The following is a 17,994-nucleotide window of genomic DNA, read 5'->3' as shown; positions in this document are numbered from 1 at the left end:
GGGAAAATAAAAGCATTCTGAATACAGAATGCATAGTAAAATAGCGCTGGAGGGGTTAAAAATAAATAAATAATTTAACTCACCTTAATCCACTTGATTGCGAAGCCTGGCATCTCCTTCTGTCTTCATCTTAGCTTTGTGTAGCAACAGGACCTGTGGTGATGTCACTCCGGTCATCACATGATCCATCACCATGGTAAAAGATCATGTGATGACCGGAGTGACGTCACCACAGGTCCTGTTCATCCACACAGCACAGAAGACAGACAGAAGAGATGCTGGGCTGCGCGAGCAAGTGGATTAAGGTGAGTTAAAAAAATATATATATTTAACCCCTCCAGCGCTATTTTACTATGCATTCTGTATTCAGAATGCTATTATTTTCCCTTATAACCATGTTATAAGGGAAAATAATACAATCGACAGAACACTGATCCCAAACCAAACATGCGTGATTTTTCTCATGCGAGTGCAAAACGCATTACAATGTTTTGCACTCGTGCAGAAAAATTGTGCGTGTTCCTGCAACGCACCCGCACGTTTTCCCACAACGTCCGCGTGAAAGAGGCCTAAGGGTACTTTCACACTTGCGGCAGAGGAATCAGGCAGGCAGTTCCGTCGCCGGAACTGCCTGCCGGATCCGGCAAAACGTATGCCAACTGATTGCATTTAAGACTGCATTGCGTTATTTTTTTCACTTTTTTGGGTCTGCGCATGCGCAGACCGGAAGGACTGCTCCGGCATTGCAGTATTTTAAATGCTGGATCCAGCACTAATACATTCCTATGGAAAAAAAATGCCGGATCCGGCATTCAGGCAAGTGTTCAGTTTTATTGGCCAGAATAAGGCCTCATGCACACGACCATGCTGTTTTTTGCGGTCTGCAAACCACGGATCTGCAAAAAACTGAATTTGCAGAACGGAATGGGCGCCGGCAATATAAATGCATATTCTTGTCCGCGAATCGCGGACAAGAATAGGACATGTTATATTTTTTTGGGCGGGGCCGCAGAACGGAGCCTCGGATGCGGACCCAAACAACGGTCGTGTGCATGAGACCTAAAACCGTAGCATGCTGCAGTATTATCTCCATCCTGAACAGTCAAAAAGACTGAACTAAAGACATCCTGAACGGATCGCTCTCCATTCAGAATGCATTGGGATAAAACTGATCAGTTCTTTTCCGGTATTGAGCCCCTAGGACAGAACTCTATGCCGGAAAAGAAAAACACTAGTGTGAAAGTAGACTAAGAAAAGATGCATCCCCCGTGATATAATTCTGACGCAAGTATTTACTAAAACAGACCGGTAGGGAGAGGTGACCTCTCCGGAGTCAGTCTATTGCTATGGATGGCGCTGCGGAGCTCGCGCACAGTAATGAACGCACAGTTTGATGATTTTAATCAGTTTATTAATGAAGTCAATTACAAAAGCCTCTAAAGTTACAGGATAGAACAGCGAAGTCAGTGGTGCAGTCTATACAGGAAATGCATTCCACCCCTGTCAGCATGGGAGGGGTTAACGCTGAATCTTAGAAGGTTCATTGTCATGTGATATGGCCTGATATTTGTACGGTAAGATTATTTTTTTGTGCAGATTTTTTTTCTATACTTTTCTGCATTCATTTTTTTTAATTTTATAACTTGTAACATGTTGGCTTACTGACCAGTGAAAGTGGAGGCGACGGCCAAGCGGGTGGCAGTGCTGTTACTGGAAATGGTTAGACGTGTACAGACAGATATGGGGCCACGGCTCACACTGGTTATCACCCCCATCCCTAATGGCAGCACTCCTGCCACAAGGGATTAGCAAGGGGGTGGTTGTGATGTGCAGCAGATAATACATTAGGCCTCTCTGTATAGATTGATCCTCGGTAAACGGAAAACCACTGCAGACCAGGAACGCGCTGACAACCAAAGACCCAGTTGTCAGAGGTGAAAAAAATAAAATCATAATGATGATTTTAGATGAGGCAGATCAGTTGCAAAAATAAACCCATTCATACGTATGGAACTGTTTTTCATTTGCAGAAATTTCTGCAACAAATCTTCCCCGAATGAATGATAGAAAAGACTGGAAGGTGAATGGAAAGGTCTAAGTGCCTGATGACTTAACTAAACATGTTGAGAGAGTCAGGCAGCTGGTTTAACCATGCTAAACTGCTGACTGCACTAAATAGGGCAGGGATGGCCAACCTGAAGTTCTTCAGATGTTGCAAAACTGCCTACAGCTATCAGCCTACTGAAGAGGATGGTGGGAGTTTTAGTTTTACAACAGCTTGAGAGCCACAGGTTGGCCATGCCTGCCATAGGGGCTGAGGAAAGCATGACCTTAGAATTGGTTTTTGTGCTGTGGTTTTGATGCCTTCTTGGAGCCACTGGAAAAAAAACGCATGTGGTTTTACTGCTGTGTTACCAGCTGATGAGTTTTCAAGTGGTTTTATGAGTGAAATAAATGTGTTTCACCTGCAAAAACCACAACAGAACCTGCACCCAACCGCACCATCTGAATACTCCCTAAGCTGGACCTGTGTCTTTCCTGCAGCTGGAGCAGAGCGGCCTGTAGACCTCTGCCGAGAAGAAAGCATTGTGGTCATGGACTGGAGGTAGATACCAGAGATAAAAGATCATTAAAATTGAACTATATAAAAATTCACCGTTTAAAATCTCCTGGTGATGAGTCCGTCTCTGCACAGAGAGATCGGGGGCTCATTATAAAATTATACAAAATACGCACATGCGCTCACATAATATACAACGTTCTCTACGAGAGCCGACAATCAGAAATCTAGTGCAAATAGACATCTCCATAAACCTGACTCTAAGGAGAGGGTTAGTAAACTTCCGAATGGAGTATGTGAGGGTGGATGGACACTGGGTCACATCATGGTCTCCACAATGACGTGTGTGGGCTTCATGTGGCCGCTATTTGGGCAGAAAGGTGTAGAACCCTCAGATTCCTTGGCCCAGCGATTAATCTCCCTTGGAGCCTTCACCAACTTAATCCTCTGAAAAGAAGAAGTAGAATGAGACGCTGACACTCGGGGTACAGGACAAGGACACGCTGACACTCGGGGTACAGGACAAGGACACGCTGACACTCGGGGTACAGGACAAGGACACGCTGACACTCGGGGTACAGGACAAGGACACGCTGACACTCGGGGTACAGGACAAGGACACGCTGACACTCGGGGTACAGGACAAGGACACGCTGACACTCGGGGTACAGGACAAGGACACGCTGACACTCGGGGTACAGGACAAGGACACGCTGACACTCGGGGTACAGGACAAGGACACGCTGACACTCGGGGTACAGGACAAGGACACGCTGACACTCGGGGTACAGGACAAGGACACGCTGACACTCGGGGTACAGGACAAGGACACGCTGACACTCGGGGTACAGGACAAGGACACGCTGACACTCGGGGTACAGGACAAGGACACGCTGACACTCGGGGTACAGGACAAGGACACGCTGACACTCGGGGTACAGGACAAGGACACGCTGACACTCGGGGTACAGGACAAGGACACGCTGACACTCGGGGTACAGGACAAGGACACGCTGACACTCGGGGTCATTGTCAGTAGCCTAATCTTCCCATACCTCGATTAGTGATCCTTCTGAGCGCATAATTTTATACACCATGACCAAGGGGATACACATCATGGAGGACAGAGCTAGGAACCAGCCCAGCCCAATGGCCCAGTCTGGATATGTGTAATACTTGTTGTACGTCAGGGGGGTATATTTGGCTAACGAGAAGATGAAGCACCCCTGAAAACAGAACATAATAAGCTCATTAGTGAAGGTAGCCGCCCTTCTTCCAAGACAATCCTCCACTCCAAAATTGGTTTTAGGATAAAGGCTACGTCTGCATGACGACAATAAGTTGCGCGACAGGGCAGAACTACACTGCAACATTTGTAGCGCCAATGTCGCACAACAATTTTTAGAATAGCAGTCTATGGTGTCGCACTGCAACATGCTGCGACGCAACAGTCGCAGAAAAATCCATCTCGAATGGATTTCCTGCGACTGTTGCGTCGCAGTATGTTGCAGTGCGACACCATAGACTGCCATTATAACACCAATGTAGCCTAAAAGGGTTTTCCAAGATTTTAATACTGATGACCTATCCTCTGGATGATCAGTATCTGATTGGTGGGGGTCACACAGCTTACCAAGCACAGTGCTGTACACTGTATAGCGGCCGTGCTTGGTATCGTGCTCGGCCCCATTCACTTCAATGAGGCTTAGCTGTGTCTAGGCCATGCGACCGATGAAAGTGTCATCACTGGCCTAGGAAAAGCTGAGGGAGGGCCGCGGCACTACAGCCTTCTCAAACAGCTGTCTGACCCCCACCAATCAGATACTTTAAAGTCTCGGAAAACCCCTTTAAAGGGGTCACTGCAGCCAATGACTGGCCTCAGCAGTGACATTTCCTCATGGGGCAGATGACAGTGATGTACCACTTGGGGACATGTCACCAGAAACCAGTCATTGACTTCAGCGGTACACATGGTCATGTCTGTGTGTGAAAAGAGGCAGGGAGTCAGAAAAGAGCGGTGGCGAGCAGAGGAGTATGGCTTTCTCCACAGGTACAGCTGGCTGGAGGGCAAATTTGAAAATAAAAGGCTGGACAACCCCCTTAATGCCTGCCATATGGATTAAATAGCTGTCAGCAGAAGGCATGATTAGCCAACCAATCTCTCCTGACCAGTCTATAGACATTCAGCAGACGTTTACCTAGTGCAGGGATCAGCATCCTCCAGCTGTTCTGAAACTACAACTTCCAGAATCCTCCTTTCACGTCTATGGGAGTTACAAAAACAGCTGAGTAGGCGTGCATGCTGGGAGTTGTAGTCTCTTCACAGCAGCTGGAGTGCCGCAGGTTCCTGATCCCTGACCTAGTGTGTATGGCCAGCTCAAGCCTGACCAAACCAATCCCTAGAGCTTCAATATGGACAGACTGCATTTTTATATTTATTCCTACAGGGGGCATTGCAGCACAGATTATAAAAGAGTTGTCCAAAAGTGGAGGGGCACTCACCAAACAGAGCAGAGGAGTGATCACACACCAGCTCCACTTCATCCATGGCCCTGGTCGGTAGCCAATCATATCCTCAATATTGTCATAGAATTTATCAGCGCCTGAGGAGTGACAACCAGGGTAAGACATGCTGGAAGCACCAGGAGTACAATCAGCTTATTGGACGCAAGACTTACCATAAACCCAGGCTACAGCAATACATTCAAAGAATGCAACCCACAGGAGGCAGACACCACTTGCTGCATAGTAGTCAAAAAGTTGGAATACGTACATGCCACCCTGTGTGAGGCAAAGGAGAAGGTTACTAGAGAAGTACCAGGCTGCAGACACCGTGCCCAAGCAACATGCCCTGTAGTTTCAAGGGCAGCACAGTAAACAAAATAGATATTTCACTCAACAGCAGTGCACAGGGTAAGTGACTTAACTGCGGATTGTAAATGAGGACTCGCAGGCAAACACTGGGGAAGCTGTGTGGTGGCGCTAAATAGCACATATTGAAATAACTGGGCAACCATGTAATATCTCTAAGGCCTCATGCACACGACAGTATTTTTTTCACGGTCTGCAAAACGGGGTTCCGTGTCCGTTTTTTCTTCCGTGATTTTTGGAGGATCACCAGACATGAAGGAAAGTTATAAAAAAAAAAAAAAAAAGTCGTTTTGGTGTCTGCCTGGCCGGGTGGAGCCAAACGGATCCGTCCCGACTTACAATGCAAGTCAATGGGAACGGATCCGTTTGACGTTGACACAATATGGTGCAATTGCAAACGGATCCGTCCCCCATTGACTATCAATGTAAAGTCAGGAGTCCCTATCGGAGTTTTCTCCAATCCGATGGTATATTTTAACTTGAAGCGTCCCCATCACCATGGGAACGCCTCTAACTTAGAATATACCATCGGATTTGAGTTACATTGTGAAAACTCAGATCCGACAGTATATTCTAACACAGAGGCGTTCCAATAGTGATGGGGACGCTTCAAGTTAGAATATACTAAGAACTGTGTACATGACTGCCCCCTGCTGCCTGGCAGCACCAGATCTCTTACAGGGGGCTGTGATCCACACAATTAACCCCTCAGGTGCCGCACCTGAGGGGTTAATTGTGCGTGTCATAGCGTATTAATTGTGCGTATCATAGCCCCTTCCCCCCCCCCCCCCGCCCCCCGCTATCATTGGTGGCAGCGGAGAGTTCCGATTGGAGACCCAGTTTAATCACTGGGGCTTCGATCGGTAACTATGGCAACCAGGACGCTACTGCAGTTCTGGCTGCCATGGTTACTTAGCAATATTAGAAGCATTATACTTACCTGCTGCGCTGTCTGTGACCAGCCGGGCGCTCCTCCCACTGGTAAGTGACAGGTCTGTGTGGCGCATTGCTTAAAGCACAGATCTGTCACTTACCAGTAGGAGGAGCTCCCGGCCGGTCACAGACATCGCAGCAGGTAAGTATAATGCTTCTAATATTGCTAAGGCCGCACTGACCACCAATGAAATGAATACAGTAGAGAAAGGGAGGGGGGGCCGCACTGGCCACCAATAAAATTAATACAGGGGAGGGGGGGGGGGGGGCCGCACTGGCCACTAATGAATTTAAAACTGGGGAGGGAGGGGGGTCTGCCCCCTGCTGCCTGCCAGCACCTGATCTCGTACAGAGGGCTATGATACGCACAATTAACTCCTCTGGTGCGGCACCTGAGGGGTTAATTGTGAGGATCACAGCCCCCTGTAAGAGATCGGGTGCTGCCAGGCAGCAGGGGGCAGTCATGTACACAGTTCGTAGTATATTCTAACTTGAAGCGTCCCCATCACCATGGGAACGCCTCTGTGTTAGTGAAAACTCAGATCCGACAGTATATTCTAAGTGAAAACTTAGCTCTGAAAAAGCTTTTATGCAGACGGATCTGCAATCCGTCTGTATGAAAGTAGCCTATGGACACGGATCACTGACGCGGATGACAATCTTGTGTGCATCCGTGTTTTTTCACGGACTTGAATGGGTCCGTGAACCGTTGTCCATCAAAAAAATAGGACAGGTCATATTTTTTTGACGGACAGGAAACACGGATCACGGACGCGGATGAACAACGGTGCATTTTCCGAGTTTTCAACGGACCCATTGAAAGTCAATGGGTCCGCAGAAAATCACGGAAAACGGAACAACAAACACGGATACACACAACGGTCGTGTGCATGAGGTCTAAGTCTCAACCCATAGAAAAACATCTCTGCTCACTATAACAAGAGAGGAAAATGCTGGTATCCAAAAACAGACTTGGTACTAGAATGAAAAATTAGGTTTGCTTCATTTCCTACATCACAAAATGAAGACTGAAAAAAAAAAAATAATAATAAATGCCCACGCCGCATACAGAGAGCAAATACACGGTTTATCTGGACGCTCGCTACACGGCTCGCATGCTCACAGCTTCTCTTGGATACAAATATTTTTGCCTTATTCCATCGTCCTGCCATAGCTGAGATCCCAGAAACTCCTGGTATTTTACCAACTCCCAGGGCACTCGCACTGACTGGAGAGATTTTGACTGAGCCCATCTCTAGCTGCTATACAGCCTGAGATAGAGCCGTTAGTAGCTAGGACGTATTTCTTAACTCCTTTGCTACTGAAAAGAAAATTACTGGCAAATATTGTAGCTGGTACAAATTAAATACTGGTCTCCTGCTGGTGATACTGCCTAGGTACTGGTATGGTAGCAACCCTAATTAAGGGCAAGACCAGAATGGGCAGCTGCTATGTGGCCAAAAAGTACAGTGGCATGTGGCCGCTGCAGTTTTCACACTGAATGTTAGTGGATGCATCAGCTGGCCCGGAAAGCTATTTTAACCGCACTGCCAATTGAAAAAGGTGCGGCTAGGCCACTACTAATTGACGGCCGCACGTGTACTTGCTGTGGTTTAAGCTGCAAGAACAGGTGCAACCCGGACACTAGCAGTAACCATGGCCGGCTGCATTGTGTACAGATACCCTTAAACATCGCAGGTACCCCCTCCTCTCAGGCGCTCTGCATTATATCGGCCCATGTAAAAGGAGAACACACATCTTGCCCCATTTCAGATTTGAAGCTGTAAGCCTAGCAGTGAAGTGCACCAGGAAGAACATCGGAGGGCCCTTGGTACTTACTTCTGTGACCATAGTTAACCCCAGAAGATAGCTGAGGATACACACAATAGCGATGAAGATCTCTCGCCTGTGTCCCTTCCGTAGGAAGGACGGGTACAGATCAACTAAGGACGTGATCTGTCCTTCAACTTCAACAAACTGTTGGGGGAAACAAGACAGCCATTAAAGAGAGGGTGAGGGCGAGTCCGGGTGCTGCCACCAAGGTTGTCACAAATCCACCAAACATGCATGCATGACGCGGTCAGACCGTGCTAATGTTTCATTGTGGATTTGAAAACATATGGATGAGGTTTAGAAAATCCTCTGTACTGGAATCTGCCTTGGATTTTATCTGCACGAGTCTACTGGTAAAATCCACAGCAGATCTGCCAGGTTATCTAAGTGAATATGTTGGCAGCGGTTCCACAGAGTGAACCCAATATGCGCTGCCGCTCCATTCATTCTCTATGGCACTGCTGGAAATTGCTGAGCACACTGACTTGCAATCTCCAGTAGTCCCATAGAGCATGAATGGAGCAGGAAACGCTAGTTCATCAGGTGATTCTGCCATTCGTGCAGGCACCTAAATAACCGTTTCTGGGGAGCAGATTGTGCCGTCTAAACAGCGATCTGCTGCCCAGAAACAATGCAGCTGCATGAGGACGGGCAATTACAATAGCCATCTCTCGTCCTCATACTGTGGAGGAGATTGCTGCATGTAAATACAGCGCATCACCTCCACTGAACGAGCAGCTGACTGTCAGGAAGGGGCGCTTCCTTCCCGATAATCTGCTGCTGCTCCTCGGCGCAAGCAAATGCGCCTTGACTGTCACCAAATTCGCTCTGGGGAAGCTGGGACCTCTTTCTTGTGATTTGTGGGGGTCCCACTGATACTTATCACCTATCCTGTAAATAGGTGGTAAGTTCTTATGGTAGGACAACCCCTTTAATAACACCAGTCGATGTCTAACAAAGTGAAGATATGAATAGGAACATTTCTGGTGGTGTGGATTGATCATTTTGTGTTAATATACACTAGAACAGGCATTCTCAACCTGTGGCCCTCCAGCTGTTGCAAAACTACAACTCCCATCATTCCTGGACAGCCAACAGAAGGGCATGGTGGGAGTTGTAGTTTTACAACAGCTGGAGGGCCGCAGGTTGAGCATCCCTGCACTGGAATAAAACAGATTTTTGTAGTGTTTACATGGTAAAATTCTGCCAGGCTGAGCCACCACTAGGGCAGCTTAGGGTTTTAGTGCATACAAATTTGGAGGCTGTACACATCCATGAGTATAGAGCTCCCCCTAGTGGCAGCCAGACCGTGATCTAGTCCAAACGTCACACATAATGACTATAAATGAGTTTTTTGTGAGTCCATTTTGGGGTTACTTACCTGGCTATCTAGTCCAAGCAACAAAAGCATTACGAAGAAGAGTATTGCCCAGAAAGTGGGCAGAGGCATCATAGAGACAGCTTTGGGGTATGCAATGAACGCCAAGCCAGGACCTAGAAGAATAATAAAAGGGGAAGGGGTGGGAGACAACATATTCAGTCTAGTTCTGTACAAGGTGGAGGACTCAGCGCTCTGACTAAATGATGACCTATCTACAGTGGCTACCAACCAGGCGATTACTACCAGTCCTTTCTTGAGGGGTTCAATCTGCTCTAGGGTAATAATTGTGTGCAAGGGAAAGGAGCAACTTCTCAGTTGATGTCACATTAACTCTCATCCCCCTTGTAATCCGGCTACACAGTGGAGAACCGAGGCAATGCGGCACACAATGCGGCACACAACGCAGCTGAAACAGTTCTGGGAAAATGCTCCCGGAGCTGCTTCTACAGCAAACCACGCCACACTTCCATAACCGAGGTCAAGCGGGGAGAAGGAATAGGACAGAATAGGACAGGCTATGCTGTAGTTTTAAAAAACCTGCAGCAAACAACCAAGGCAAATAAAATGGTACATGTGAACAATACAGCAGAACTCCCATAATGTACTGCACGGTGGGAATTGCGGTTTTTCTCGCATCAGATAAAAAATACCCACAATGCACCTGCAAAGATTTCTGAACCGGAAGCATGAAGCCCGACAGCAATTGTGAATGTAGCTCTGGACGTGAATGGAGTATAAGACACAATGTAACTGTGGATTAGTTAAAAGATAAGTAAAGCATCTACAAAGTTACTCAATATTAGATGTCGACTACATCACGGTAAAGGAGCCGCGGCTCTGGCATTAACATGGGCGTTTCTACCTTCATTATCCGGGTGACGGGAGGATTTGTACAAACCAATAAGGGGTGAACAAATGCTGTACCGCGAAGGTCAAAGAAGACTCGTTACGGTTTATGCAGTTGACTTTTGGCAACCTTTTGCAGCTCCTAGTGGCTCACGTCTTGTGCCCCCTACTGTATGTGAATTACTGAATGCCCAGAAACAGAGGGGGCAGCCACTCCTGCCCATTATCATATGCACAGGCAATTAAGAAGGCCTGACGCTGGATGCAGTGGTAACTATGTTGTCTTTATCTGCAATACATATGGTGCCAAGACAATGGTAAGCTCTTGGGTACCATGACACCAGTTGTGTGATTTTTTTTTGGCTGCTGATTTACATAGAACAAGGGCTAGAGCTTGGCAAAAGGTGAACTCTTGCATTAGGTGATAAGGGGGCCTCACAACAAGTCTTGTTGCAAGGACCACCTTCAGCCATTGCAGCAGCTACTAAGTTGGGGACGGGGGGGGGGACCACACCCTGGCTTCTAGGCAGAGTCGGGGTATGGCCACAAGTGGCATAAACGCTGCAGATCTTCTACTGCAAAATTGCATGCAGAAAATCCGCAGTGTTTTACAGTGGCAGCAAATTGGACGAGACAAACAAATCTTATCTGCATGTTACGTGAGAAAACAACCACAGAAATTGACCTGTGATGCATGTTTTAAATCTGCAAGACATCAATTCGTGCTGCGGGTTTCCACCATGGATTTCACTCTTTGCAATGCATAGTGTGAAATCCGCCCTGTGTTGAGCTGCAGGCCTGAGAAAGGAGACACGGAGCACCTCCAGATCCCACTACAAAGAGGGGGTGATGCAGCGCTGCTCCCCCACATTAGCTGTAGGAGCTGCATACTGGCATATATGAACGTGCCAGGTGAATGCAGCCAACAGGATCACCCCAAATATTAGCGACAACTATACTGCGCTACCAATCACCCCAAATAATAGCGACAACTATACTGCGCTACCAATAACCTTCCTGTGACGTAGATGGGGTGCAATAAATCAATGGGCGTGCGTCTACATTTGGGGATCACTCAGACACTTTTTATGTTCCCGTTATCTGTGGGATCATAGCTTGGTACGGATTCTGTCACTCAGCTCTCCAGCAGTCGGCGACAGACCTCACCGTATCGTGGTCATACAGTACCTGACTCTGCTACATCAGCAATGTCCACCCCTTGCTCTTGTGCCATGAAGCCCAGGACGGAAAAAATTGCGAAGCCAGACACAAAACTGGTACCGCTGTTGAGGCATCCCAGCAGCAAACAGTCCCTATGTCACACACATGTCACGGAGCAGTGTTAATGACCAACAGCAAAGCCCGCACACCACCCTCCCCCTCCTCCCACCGACTTGCCTATAGCAGTTGTACTTGTACTTGTTGTAACTCCCCAGAGACGTCATGGCTCCCAGACAGATGGCGTAGGAAAAGAAAATTTGGGTGCCAGCATCAATCCAGACCTTATGGCAAAAGGAGATGAAATGTAGAATAAAGGGATGAGTAATTAGTCATAAACTGTAAAAGCTGAAGCCTCCGCCTGTGTCCCCATGACAAGACTTCCTGTTCCCTGGCAGCTCTACATGGAAACTGGGCTTTAGAGTAGGCAATCAGATTTCTCTTATTTTCTTACCTGTGCTTGAAAAATGAAATCTGGATTTTGGTTGCAAGCTAAAAAAGCCTAGTATCCCTATGATAACACCGAGCTGCCTGAGCACAGAGACAGGAAGTGTTGTCATGGGGGCATATGACCGGAGTCTGTTGCTACCTCCAATGAGGATTAAGAGATTTCAATAGTTTCTGCACACTTTTTACACTGAAGGGGCTCTAATGGTGATCAACAGAAAGCTAAATGTACCATATTAGAGGACTGCAAATGCAGCAATTATCTAGTTAATATGGGCAGGAGCCATCCGAAAATACAGCAGGACAGCTGCAGAGAAGTTTTCAGCCCTTAACCCTTTCCCCGCCAAGGACATATCTCATAAATCTTTATCGCAAACATCCGTGCTACTGATGGCTGGATCACTGGCTGTGTGACAGCTAGCCCACAATCTCACCTTTAAAAGAAGACAGAGATCGAGGCCCCAGTTGTGATATATCACAGGTTAGAGCCCTTAGAAACTGGTCTCAGTGAGAGCTGAATATATACCTGCAACTTTCATTCCTCACCCGATTTCTGTTCTTACTCACAATACATGATATTATCAGCTTTAAAACAAGACCTGGCATGAATCTCTAGCTGTTACACAGCCCGAGATATGCCAGCAGCAAGCAGCCCTCCCCAATTCACTCAGCTGAGACGTCAGCCAGAAGAGAAGAGGATGGAGGGGCAGCGGGGATGTGCCTACAGGATAAAGAGACACACACAGAGCCTTCTCTCTCCCTATGTGACTGTACATGGTCCCAAGGGGAAGTTAACATGCATGTTATCAACCCCCTTTCCCCCGTCAATCAGAGAGCACGCTTTCTCTGTGACTGTCCCATATGGGAGGTTATTTTTCCAGAAAGGGAGTAGTTGAGCGCTTGCTCATCTTATCACCCCTCTGTGCCTATTTAGGACCCAGACGTTTACCAGCGTCCGGATCAGAGAGCAAAATAAGTTGCACCAAACATCAATGAAGTTTGCATTTTACACTGCGCCTATCCTGTCCATACCCGATCTTTAGTGTAAAATATATGGAACGCTTCTCGGCGATACCTGCTACACGCTGCACTGATGGCGATAAAGATTATTACTGGAGGGGAATATCTAATATAGATCGGACAGATGGAAACAGGCATTTTCCAGATTCCAATTACCATAGTTTGGTTAGAAAAAATAAATAAATTATATATATATATTCAGCAGCTTCTCAGACAGGTCTAATATCGGGGATTTTTTTTGTTTCCAGTTTAAAACCAGATTTTGTTTCCCGGTTAAAAACCTGATTTTTGGCCTTTCCAGTTCTGGTGATTTTATGAAGGCATCTGCATGTAAATTTAGGCCTGTGTGGTATGTATCAACCATGCACAATATTTAGGGTGTGGTGCATATCACTTTCTGCTTGGGTCATACTTTTACCCACTAATATCAATATTTTTGCAACTTTTATAAAAAAATAAATAAAATAAAAACACACAACACTGACGCAAGGTTGCATATAGGTTTCTGTTTGTATGATGTGCTAAGTGGCATTTTGACAGGTGTCTACTTTCAGAAAATCTATGGGCATTGGGGAGGGGTTGTATGATTTTTTTTTTCATTTTGTCATTTATGTTTTATTTGTACATGTCAAAACTGTCCTGGTTACCAGAGCTGCAAGATGTCCAAACACCCCTAGCAGCAAAAGGGTTAAAGAGCATGCATAAGATTAGAAAAAACACAGCTGCTTTCCTCCTTAAGGAATCATGTACATGGCCATAGCTGTTCTTGCGGTCCGCAAATTGCGGATTCGCAAAATACGGTTACCGGCCATGTGCATTCCGGGTTTTGCGGAACGGAACTTTCTGCCATCTATAGAACAGTCCTATCCTTGCTGGTAAAACGGACAAGTATAGGACATCTTCTATTTTTCTGTGTCGCAGAAAGGACATACAGATGCGGAGAGCACGCAAGGTGTGCTGTCCACATCGTCTGCGGCCCCATTGAAGTGAATGAGTCCGCATCCAACCCGCGACACATGCGGACAAAAAAAACACGGTCATGTGCATTAGCCCTTAGGGTGCCCTCACACGCAGAGGATTTTGTGCCAGAAATTTCCGCAACTAAAAATCAGTTCCGCTCATTTGAATGGAGAGGCAAGCACATGGATTACTGCAAGATTCATTCAGGTGAATGGAACAGATTTTTAGTCATGGAAATTTCTGCAAAATAATCTGCAGCGTGTGAAGCCGCCCTAAGATGAGGCTGGATGTGCCATGGCGGCTGCAGCGCCACGGCCCATAAAGTGGACCCAGGCTCACAAGGAAGTGAAGGCAATTTAGCTGATAGAAGTGATGTATGTGCAGATCCCTAATGTATAGGAGGAGATTTCCCCTTGCGGTTGCTCCTTAGCAACTATCACCAATGCTGATTCCTGTGTGCTTATGGCTTTTTTACTTTTTGCACAATTGGTCTCTTTGGTATTTGAATGTGAAACTGGTTAGGCTCCTTTCACACCTGCGTTCAGGTGTCCGCTCGTGAGCTCCGTTTGAAGGGGCTCACAAGCGGCCCTGAACGCAGCCGTCTGGCCCTAATGCATTCTCAGTGGAGGCGGATCCACTGAGAATGCATCCGCCTGCCAGCGCTCAGCCTCCGCTCAGTGAGCGGACGCCTGAACGCTGCAAGCAGCGTTCGGGTGTCCGCCTGGCCGTGCGGAGGCGAGCGGATCCGTTCCGACTTATAATGGAAGTCAATGGGGACGGATCCGCTTGAAGATGACACCATATGGCTCAATCTTCAAGCGGATCCGTCCCCCATTGACTTTCAATGTAAAGTCTGAACGGATCCACTCAGGCTACTTTCACACTTAGAAAATTTTTCTAAGTTATAATGCAGACGGATCCGTTCTGAACGGAGCCACCGTCTGCATTAATATGAGCGGATCCGTTCAGAACGGATCCGATTGAACGCTAGTGTGAAAGTAGCCTAAGGCTGTCAGAGGCTCAATCCAAAGCCTCCACTGACAGGAAAGAAAGCCCTGGTGACAGAACTTTGTAAATCATGACCAAGTGATGTCTGCTAAGGAGCAACTGTGGAAATATTAAAGGCTTATGAAGCTATCTCCCCCCTTATACACGTGATCAAGGGTATAGAATGTCAGGGATCCCTAGCACTGCAGTGCACAACAAACTGTGGGCGGCAGCGAGACATCAATTTTCGAGTGCAAACATGGCTGCTCGCTCATGGAAAATAGTTTCTGTTGAAGAGAGGACAGGCGCACCCACCTGAGGGTCTCCTAAGCGGCTGACGTCTGGGTAAAGATAAAATTTGATCCCTTCCGAAGCTCCGGGTAGGGTGACCCCGCGGATCAGCAACACAATAAGCATAATGAATGGAAACGTGGCTGTGAAATATACCACCTGGCGGGAGAACATAAGACAACGTGGTGAGGGGCACAGGCGCAATGGCAGACTCCTTACCTGAAAACCAATAACCGAGATGATGCCGCCTTCTCTCTTACCTTCCCGGTGGAGTGGACACCTTTCCATATACAGAAAAAACAGATGACCCAAGTGAGCAGGAGGCACAGCGCCAGGTCCCACTTCAAGACACCAACATCATCAATTCCCTTTGATAAGCTAAGAACTTTATTCCTAAAAGAAGACGAGAAAACACAATCAGCGTCACAGGAGAGAGTCAAGAGGTTAAAATACAAAAATACATCAAAAACTTAATAAAATGCAATAATGTGATGAAGTCTGGTCTTTGCCACACAATGCTTGGCGTATAAATCCAATGTACCCATAGGTCCCCATTCACCTGACAGAGGCCAATAGACTGTCCCTTAGACTGTGAGCCCCACTGGGGAGTGATGCTAATGTCTGTAAAGTGCTACAGAATATGTCAGCGCTATATAAGTGCATAAAACAAATAAAATAAATGCCGGTGAACACAGAATTTATTTTTATTTTTTATTTCAGTGTGAATGACCGATAACATCTATTATTGGGATCTCACTCCGATTTCCACAGACCACGGACGGCAAAGTCCCGCTATACTCTCCCTTCGCTCACCGTCTCCTCCCTATCCGATTGTGTAATGCAGTCCTGGCATTCATGAGGCAGGGGGCCCTATGACAGAAATATAACTGGGGCCCTTCCTTGTAATAGCCCATGCCACCACGGAAGACCATAGTCCCCCGATAGAAGAGCCCAGTGCTTGTTCATTCAATTGAAAAGAGGAGACTAGGGGACTCAAAATGGCCCATAAAATCATACAGACCATACTAGTGACTTGACGCACCTGGCCGAGGGTCAGTCCCCTGCAGTACCAGGAATAGACAGCAGGGGTCGCTGTATGGTTGTGTGAGAGCCGTCAGGTGCCCATGTTACTGAAGACTTAGGCCTCTTTCACATTAACGATACGGAGCATCGCACCATTTTGCAAGCAAGTTCAGTAAGTTTTGTCTGCGATTGCGTTCATTTTTTTTTGCGCGGGTGCAAGACATTTCGATGCGTTTTTCACGCGCATGAAAAAAAAAACTGAAGGTTTACAAACAACATCTCTTAGCAACCATCAGTGAAAAACGCATCGCACCCGCACTTGCTTGCGGATGCAATGCGCTTTTCACGCAGCCCCATTCACTTCTATGGGGCCAGGGCTGCGTGAAAAACGCAGAATATAGAACATGCTGCGATTTTCACGCAGAAGTGATGCGTGAAAAACAACGCTCATGTACACAGACCCATTGAAATGAACAGGTCCGGATTCAGTGCGGTTGCAATGCGTTCATGTAACCTATTGGACCCACTCGTGTGAAAGGGGCCTTAGGCCTCCTGCACACGAATGTGTGCGCCCCGTGGCCGTGCACGAACACCGACCGTGGGGCAGCTGCAGCGGATCGAGAACCCATTTACTTTAATGGGTCCGCGATTCGCCCCGGTCTGGGAACATGTCCTATCTTTTTGCGGAACTGAAGTACGGGACGAAACCCCACAGAAGCACTCTGTAGTGCTTCCGTATCTCTGGATTTGCGGACCCATTGAAGTGAATGGGTCCGTATCCGTGATGCGGAATGCTGACAGAACGGCGCCTGTGTATTGCAGGTCCGCAGCACAGGCCATCTACGGTCGTGTGCAATAGGCCTTACTTCTCGCCCTCATTATGGTTCCTGCTCCGACCATTAATCGCAGGGTTTCGCTTTAAGTTTGCAGCCTCTCTTTGGCAGGACGGAACCTAACAGACACCTGGAATGTTTGGCAAAGAGTTGCCCGTTGTGCACCACATAACGAGGCGAGGGGGGCACGCTGCAAACTTCAATGGGAATCAAGGCAGAAAATGCATCCAGCGGGACGGTAGTATGTAAAAGCTAAGATCCCACCGGTCCCTGGTCTCATGGTCTAATGGTCCAGCTTTACCAGGCTCCTGAACATCAGATCTGCAGTGGTTTGTAGTCGTACTCTCCCTCTAGGAGCTGTTGTCACCCAGCTTCCCAAGAATCCTGAATGGCAGAACCAATCATGTGATAAAAAAAAAGGAAGGAGAGAGATTTGCCATTCGGGAATTCAGCGAAAGCCAAGTGCAACCTTTGTGGGAGCTGAAATAGCAGCCGTATTGGTTCTACTCAGCTTTCCTAGAATGAGATACAAGAATTTTGCTTTTGCAGTTGCGTCCCGGGGACGAATCTTCTACTAACCACAGGCAAATGCTGACGTCTCAGAGTCCGGCTGTAAACACATCTATTCCGACCCCCACTTCCTGAACATCTGCGGGTCCTGAGAGAACTCTGTCCGTGACCACAATCTACTGCAAAATAAACACTGCAAAAAGGCGCCGTGCGTCCCCGTACTTGTAATGCCTCTGAATAACAATGGCGCTATAGTCTGAAAAATGTTCATCAGCAGGCCA

General features: G+C 47.3%; 1 protein-coding gene across 1 annotated transcript in view; it reads right to left on the bottom strand.

Moving 5' to 3' along the window:
* Nucleotides 1–1,394: 1,394 nt before the first annotated feature.
* SLC6A6 (solute carrier family 6 member 6) overlaps nt 1,395–17,994 on the bottom strand; it is a 34,251-nt gene continuing 17,651 nt past the window's right edge. The window contains exons 5-14 of the mRNA XM_044300450.1: nt 15,608–15,740; nt 15,372–15,506; nt 11,823–11,926; nt 11,613–11,737; nt 9,579–9,691; nt 8,204–8,341; nt 5,239–5,341; nt 5,063–5,163; nt 3,616–3,786; nt 1,395–3,007 (exon numbers count right to left, since the gene is read on the bottom strand). Coding sequence (XP_044156385.1) covers nt 2,879–3,007; nt 3,616–3,786; nt 5,063–5,163; nt 5,239–5,341; nt 8,204–8,341; nt 9,579–9,691; nt 11,613–11,737; nt 11,823–11,926; nt 15,372–15,506; nt 15,608–15,740 — 1,252 coding nt within the window. The 3' untranslated portion in view covers nt 1,395–2,878. The remainder of the gene's footprint in view (nt 3,008–3,615; nt 3,787–5,062; nt 5,164–5,238; nt 5,342–8,203; nt 8,342–9,578; nt 9,692–11,612; nt 11,738–11,822; nt 11,927–15,371; nt 15,507–15,607; nt 15,741–17,994) is intronic.

The sequence above is a fragment of the Bufo gargarizans genome, chromosome 7 (genome assembly GCF_014858855.1).
Source record: "Bufo gargarizans isolate SCDJY-AF-19 chromosome 7, ASM1485885v1, whole genome shotgun sequence".
Classification (NCBI taxonomy): domain Eukaryota; kingdom Metazoa; phylum Chordata; class Amphibia; order Anura; family Bufonidae; genus Bufo; species Bufo gargarizans.
The sequence above is the reverse complement of the archived record's forward strand: the minus strand, read 5'-3'. Positions and strand labels throughout refer to the sequence as shown.